The 7,668-nt window shown below is 37.2% G+C and overlaps 1 protein-coding gene across 2 annotated transcripts; it reads right to left on the bottom strand.

Annotated features, from left to right (window-relative positions):
- Positions 1-337: 337 nt before the first annotated feature.
- LOC21401813 (serine/arginine-rich splicing factor 4) lies at positions 338-3,623 on the bottom strand. 2 transcript variants are annotated; one of them, XM_024171057.1, is made up of 3 exons: positions 3,449-3,623; positions 1,484-2,562; positions 338-1,384 (listed from the first exon to the last, which is right to left on the bottom strand). In XM_024171057.1, exons 2-3 carry the CDS (start codon positions 2,560-2,562, stop codon positions 559-561), a joined length of 1,905 nt encoding a protein of 634 aa, XP_024026825.1. In that variant the 5' UTR covers positions 3,449-3,623; the 3' UTR covers positions 338-558. The 2 variants fall into 2 exon arrangements, with proteins under 2 accessions (XP_024026825.1, XP_024026826.1); XM_024171058.1 differs by lacking the exon at positions 3,449-3,623 and adding an exon at positions 2,708-2,714.
- Positions 3,624-7,668: the final 4,045 nt, after the last annotated feature.

Here is a 7,668-nt window from a genome sequence, read left to right as displayed (position 1 = left end):
ACAGATAGGACACCCTACCATAGAAGGATCCTTCATATTAATAAATCGAAAAATTAGCCTTTACACATGTCCATTCACTCACTTGCGGCTAAAAGGAAAGATGTCGCCAAAAATCTGTTAAATAATTGGGAGGAAATAATCTTTACAATGGCTAACATTTTGCTGATATATGCATCATCATTCAAGTATTGTTCTGTTTGAAATTTTAGATATGTTTATGAGTTTAGATACACGTCATAAAGGAAGAAACGTATTGGATAATGTTTTATTTTCCATGTAGGAATAAAATAGACATAAACATGCCTATATCCAAAACTTCAAGAGTATTTTTGGGATTCTAAAGGGAAAAAGTACTCGAAGCATATTGCATAATAATGAGCCATTGGAGCTTTTCTTGGCCAACAAAAAAAAAAAAAAAAAAGGGCAAAAATAAGATTATAAGTTTTATAATCATATCAAACATGTTTGCATGAGAACTACGTGACCAAAAATTCTACTTGGAAACCTGACCGATATGATTAGTTTAAAGCAAGAAAAGGTGTCGTAAACTCCCCAAAATCACGGGTTGCCCAGATAAATTTCACCCCATCCACTACTGCTTCTGATATACTTGTCAACAATACCAAATTCTTGATTTTGAGCAATCCGTCTGGCATAGTTCTCAACTGAAATTGGACCCTTTTTAACCCTCCTGTAGTAGATGCTTTCCCAAGGCCACAAGCGAGCGGAACCAAAGAAAGCCTCTAAAGATGTGTGTTTTTCACTCTCGTCAGGGACTTCCACGCCATAGTGCTTTAAAGCCATGCACATCTCCTCCAAGGATATGCTTGGTTTGTGGTCAGAACAGATACCAGGAGGAGTTTCGGAGTTTGACATAGTTGTTGGTCTTGCCATATGGCCCATTGCCAAAGCATCAAAATTTGTTCGATCTCTTGAAACCTCTTGAGGCGAATGCTCAGTAACAATAGCGCCTATCTCAGGCAATGAGGTTCCAGGACTCATCACATGAAGCGATGACCTAGACATGGTATTCTCGTCCCTCAGCAAATGCTGGTTCTTCCCCTTGTCATCTTCTACTTCGGAGGCTGATACTGCATTTCCACCATTGACTGCTGCCATTTCAGTTGCAACCTTTGTGTTTTCGGAGTATTGACCTTGAATGTCTCTAGATTCTGGGGTGGTGCCTTTATCCACAGATTCTTTACGATTCAACTGCGGCTTACTAGGAGAGGATGCTGGTCGGCCGAGTGAAACAGACAAAGACAAGGATGTAGGGGAGCTTGACCTGGACCTTGACTTGGAACTCCTGGACTCTGAATAGCGTGATTTGGAGCGAGATCTTGAAGTAGAAGACAAGGAACCTGCTGCAGATACTGATCTTGACCTAAATCGCGAAATGGAACTTGTCAGAGACTTTGAGGATTTTGAAGTCGAGTGTAATCTAGATGCAGTGTATTCAGAATGAAAAGATGGTGAAGCTAACCTCTTTGATTTCTTTGCACTATGTCTTTTAGGAGATCTAGTTTCCCTCTTGCTTCTCTTCTTTACTCCATGCTCTTTTCCTCGAACCCTATCAGTGTCGGAAGAGTTTCCATTCTTCATTGACATTCGAAGCTGACCTGAATCAGATGTCCACTTATCGTTCTTGTGCCTCAATCTAGTAGATCGCATATTTCCCCGGGACTTGGACCGAAATCTTTCTAGCTCACCACCACCTCTACTTTTCTCAATATCGTCATCTTGGCTACGCTCAAACCTTGTGAACTTCCTCCGAGAAGAATGTTTCCTGGGACAATCACGCATCTTGTGACCCAAAGCCCCACAACCATAGCAATTTTGTTGGAATTTCAGATGATTAGGACGCTTCAGAACTCTATCACCATCTCGTTCTCTCCCTACATTATCTTGAGAACTTCCAAGTGCAGAACCACCAGAACTTTCTCTCCAACGATTTTCATCTCTATCTTTCCTGTCATAACCCTTGTCAGGTTCATAATGGTCAAATGCCATGCCATCTTTATCTGCAAATAGATCATCAACTTGCTCACCCCATCTACCATTGTCCACTAACTTGGTTCCAACATCACCATCATCTCTTGGTAAATCTCGCCTTAAATCACGATATTCTTCTCCAATGTAATCATTATCGATCATATTTTCTTGATGGTAGTCTCTGCCTTCATCGAGCATATCCTCAGAATTAAGCCTTCCACCATCATTATTTGGTTGCTCAAAACCTGATCTGAAATCCCGCTCCCGCCAATCATTTGAGTTTTTTCTACTAGAAGAGTCCCTTCCGTGTGATTCATAGGATCTGGCATCTCTTGCATGTCTTTGGAATGTTCTAGGCTGCTTATTTGACCATGAAATGGTCAATTGCCGCCCACGGATGTTCCTACCTCGTAGTGCACTCAAAGCACTCTCAGCATCTGGGGGGAAATCATACACCACAAAACCATATCCATCTTTCAGCCGTACATCGCATTGTCCATACCTTTGAAAAACACGTTCAAGTTCATCTTTGCGAGTGCGTGCTGATAGATTACCAATATACAAAGACATCTGGAATCCCAAAGAGAAAAAAAGAAATCACTTTGACAAAAGGAAAGATAACCCATCAGAACACATCAAAAATTTAATTCAAACATATATTTGCATGGAGCATAAAGCTTTTAACAGTCCTGATAGCCACTAGGAAGAGCCTTACACCTCCGTCAGAGATCCCGCAGCAACTGGGTAAGGCAGGAACTAAAGGTATCTCAAAAACGGTACAATAAATTCCTAGATATACACGGGAAATTGAATAGCAAATCCAAATTCCATGTTCCATTAAAAAACTTCTTTGTTTAGCTGTGCACTAGTTTAAGCTGTAATATAAATATTCTCCAAAACTCATATCCAACACCATTAAAGGCTCAATGCTAATATATACCAAATGCAGTTACAAAAGGGTATATACTGCATACAGCATATATTTGATCAGGCATGTTATACGGTTTAAGACTCGAAATCTCAAAATCACAACAATTAAGCAGCTTAAATTTAGGGAAACAATAATCAAGAAAAGTTATTGGTTAGAATTAAAAATTAAAAAACAAAAAAACAATAAACTCACTCGCGTGAAGACCTTAGCACAATATTAAAAAAATAATAATAAAAAAAAATAAAAAATAAAACAAACAAACAAGATGGGTAGCAAATGCGACCCATTTGTTCAATCGTGGTGTTCCCACCTCAAAATGTTTCCAAATAGCTCAAACCAGTGCCAAGGAATTTCATCGAACATACGGAACGCGTAAAACTAAGAGCAATTTCAATTACCAACACAAAGGCCCAACATCTCTCAAGTTTTAGTAAAAGAATACCTATAAGAAATCCCAAGTAGAAATATGAAAAACAGATTATAAAAACTACGAAATAAGAAAGGAAAAGGAATGCCCATAAGTACCCAGTTAGAATTCAGCAGTCGTTTTTACTTTTGGCCTTTTGTTTCTTCGCGGCTATGTTTCTTTTGGGTCGTCGTTTGCGATTCCAGTCCCCAAATTCTCGATCAATCAATTAGACTTACAAAGAGAGAGGAGAAGAAGAAGAAGAAAGAAGAAGAAAGAAGAAGAAGTGTGCTTGGAGACTAGGAAACGACAGTAACAGAGGCTGCACATATACCAATACATCCACAGCCGAAAATGAGAAATATTTTTTTTTGTTTCAAGCAACGTGTTGCGGCGCTACATGATAACTGCAGTGTCGGACCAATCATCCTCGTCCGCTTTGATCTGTGGGTCAAAAAACCTCATCAACGAATCTACGGCGGGACCTGTCCTCAGAGTGTACTGGTTTAACCGTTACTTTTTTTTAAATGGTTTTAACCGCTAGATTATTATTTTAATAAATTGATTAAGATTGATCTTTTCATAACTTAACATCCATCAAAATTAAGTAAATAATAGTATAAGATTTTAAGTATAATTATTTTGATATTATAAGTTCATAATAAAATTTAAAATATGTAATGAAAAATATACATTTTTTTTAGTTTTTTATGAATTTCATGTCGTGTTCGGGTTAGGTGGGTTTAACCCAAAATTGACATTTATTTTTCGTGTCAATTTTAAGTCGACCTAATTCTGACCTAAATCTCTTTTTTCTTAACCTTAACCCGCGAAATACGTGTCATTTTTCTCAGCCCTAATCTGAACATATCAGCCTATTGTGAGAAGACTTTGTTGATTGTAATTCTTGGAATGTTAGACTAAACCAGTTCAACGGGGTAATCTTGAGGCTAATAAATAAGTTATTCACCTTGGCCTATTTCTTTCCAGTTTAACTCATTATCTAAAATGGTTTAAGTGATGCAGTCCCTCGGAACTTTAGACTGCTGGAGGGACTGGAACGGGGAGAAAAAGGCATTGGAGATGGCACTGTCAGCTATGGAATGGACGACGGAGATGACATTTACATGCGCTCATGGACTGGCACCATAATTGGTCCTCACAATGTAATACATTCAGTTTTACTTTTTTTAAATGGTTATGCAATCATGCTTTAAAATTGTCGTTTTACGTAAATGGTTGACTTGTGTTATCTTCATCTCTTTGAAAATGGTTACTCAGATTCTGTATGGTTTTACTAGTACTAAAGTTGCTTGCAGGTGCAATTGTTACCTTATATTTCTTCTCTAGACTCTGCATAATTCAAAAATGAGGAATATCTTCTGTCGTTCTATTTCTTTATTTGCTTACCTACTGATATGCCTTTATGTCCTCACATTTTTTATTATCTAATTTTTTATATGCTTTATTTGTTTACCTACTGATATACCTTTATTTTCTCACATTTTTTATTATCTAATCTTTTATATCTTTATTGTTATTCTTTTTCTCTTTATTTATACTTGCTTCAATCATATTCAGTCTTTTATCTCTAAAACACATGTAATAAAATACTATAAGGTGATAGAGTCTCATATTCTTTCATCTCTATAGCAATGATCATCTATGTATGATATGTACAAAACACTATAAATAAATATGAAAACAATCACATGTGATCATTAAATAACATAAAACATAATGTACATAGTAATGTCATCACATTTCTCCTCTTCAAACTTTATTGTACTTATCATTACTTTGTAAAATAACCAAACAAAAATATTCTAACATTCATGTTTTATTCTTGCTCTTTTCTTCACATGTCCTCTATCCTTTTAACATTTTTTTTTTTTTTGCTCTTTTCTTTTCCTTTCCCGCCACCCCCTTTTTTGCTTTGTTTATTTATTATTTCATTTTTTCACTTATCTATTTGCAATTTTCAGGCTAACCACCATCTCATGCCTCATATTCATATTGATGTATCCTTTACTATTATCTGCACCTACTTCTTTGATATTGCACGGCAGGAAATATATTTACAGCCTTTGAGGTAACATTAACAGCTCATATCCATAAATTTTTAATCATTGGGCCTGATACTGAATGTGACATGTTGTTGTTCTCATTGACATAGAATCCCTAAAAACTATTTCTTATTCTTAGACAATATATAAGAAATTACATATATAAATTTGCCATGTCTTTTCCTTTGTAAATCGTTGATTCCTACATATTGACCTTTTGTTCCATTCTCTGCTCACTCACATGCACGTACATGTAATTTGCCTCACTGTATTTTAGTTTCAAAAATGTTTCTTTTGTTAATATATATATATATATCTATATATATACACACACACACTATTATGGTAATGATGATAAGCAATTTTTACATGTTCAGTCCTCCACAATTTGTCTAAAAATTGCCCTCACAAGAGCCCGTTTGGTTCGTAGATTAAAATCATGAGGTTAGAATCATTTTCGATTTACGTGTGTTTTTTGTGAGAGAAAATACTGTAGCGAATCATAAACCATGATTCAAATCAGAGAACGAATCCTCAAACCAAACGGGAGTCTTCTCTTGCTTCTCACTGTATTTACTTTGTTCCATTAAAATTTTTGAATCATGTATCCGTTCTCCTCTGTAGCTACTCCAACGTAGTGCTGGAACTTTGGACGGGCCGCCCGTGACCGCCCGAAAAGCTCGAGTTTCTGCCTGAGCCCGAGCCGCCAGCCCGAGCCTGAATTTCACCTTGAACGGGCCGCAGGCTTGTATTAGGCGGCCCGAGCCCGCCCGAATTGCCCGAATTATTTAAACTTTTTTTTAATATTAAGTTATTTTGTGTTAAAATTTATATATATATATATATATATTACAATTTGAAATGAACACACGAACTATATAAAAAAATTATTTCTTTATTAATTTTTAAATTTGTAATTCATGATTGCTTCGTTAAAAATCTTACTAAGAAAAACTCAATTGGGATAAAAACTTGGCAAGGAAAAAAGAGTGCAATCATTTTGTGACGAATTACAAATTGTACAAACTTACATTGTTTATTAAATTACAAATACAATGTAAAAAGTAAATACATATTTACAAATTACAAATTTATAATTTAATTTGAAGCAGAGGGATCGTCTTCAAAATTAAATGTTAATCGATTAAATTCATCGATCCATTCTTGGCTTGCCAGTGAAATTGTATCTTGTAGACGTTGATCGGCCCGATCCCAATCCTTAATGCAAACCAAGGCTTCAACAATATCCCTTTGCAATGCATTCCGGCGTTCCTCAAGTATTCTTCATGTTGTACTGAAGGCTTGTTCGGATGAAACAGTGGAGACCGAGATCGAAAATATATCCATTGCCAATCGAGTTAGGATTAGCCAAGTTAATGCTCGTGCCCTCCACCATTGAACTAAGTCAAACGATTCTGCCGCACTGCCGACTACTAAGCCTTCACTGAGGTACGCCATAAGCTCGTTGAAGCTGCTACCGCCACTGCCACTTGTTGATGAAATTCGGGCACTCGGGCAATTTCGGGCAATTCAGGTTTTCGGGTAAAATTCAAAAAACTAGCTGTTTTTCTGGTAATTCGAGCAGGTCGGGTTTCGGGCAGAATTCGGGCAACAATTAAAAAAACTAGCTGTTTTCGGGTAATTCGGGCAGTCAGGCACCTCAGGCAGTTCAGGCACCTCGGGTTTTCGGGTAGAATTCGGGCAAAATTCAAAAAAAGTAGCCATTACGTGCATTCGAGCATGCAGGTTCGGGCATTTTTCGGGCACTTCGGGCACACAGAATTTTCGAGCAATTTTCGGGTCGGGCAATTCGGCCAGTTCTGGCATGGTCGGAAAAATTCAAAAAAATTCCGACAGACGGCAGTAAACGGCGATTAGACGGCGGCGGGCAAAATAGTCAATGCAAAATTTGGGCTGCGCAAGCCTGAACCCGAAAATCTACCTTGGGCGGGCAGGAAATGGGCTTGCCCACCCGAGCCTGAAAAAATTCAGGCTTCGGGCAGCCCACCGACCCGAACTTCCAGCACTGCTCCAACATCTCTTTATCTCTTCTTTTCCTATTCTCATACAATGACTTTCCCCCTTTATTGGCATTATTTTATAAAAACATGAGAAACCAAATCATTCAACACATTCTAAATATATGGAAAGACAATTAATACTTGATACCCATTATGATGCAATTTATAATTAGTATTTATTACTAATGCACATTTAGCAAATGACAAAGAAGGTGAGAAAATAATAGCCTTCCATCTTTTTTCCTCTTTCCC

This window comes from Morus notabilis, unplaced genomic scaffold, assembly GCF_000414095.1.
Source record: "Morus notabilis unplaced genomic scaffold, ASM41409v2 Scaffold406, whole genome shotgun sequence".
NCBI lineage: Eukaryota > Viridiplantae > Streptophyta > Magnoliopsida > Rosales > Moraceae > Morus > Morus notabilis.
The sequence above is the reverse complement of the archived record's forward strand: the minus strand, read 5'-3'. Positions and strand labels throughout refer to the sequence as shown.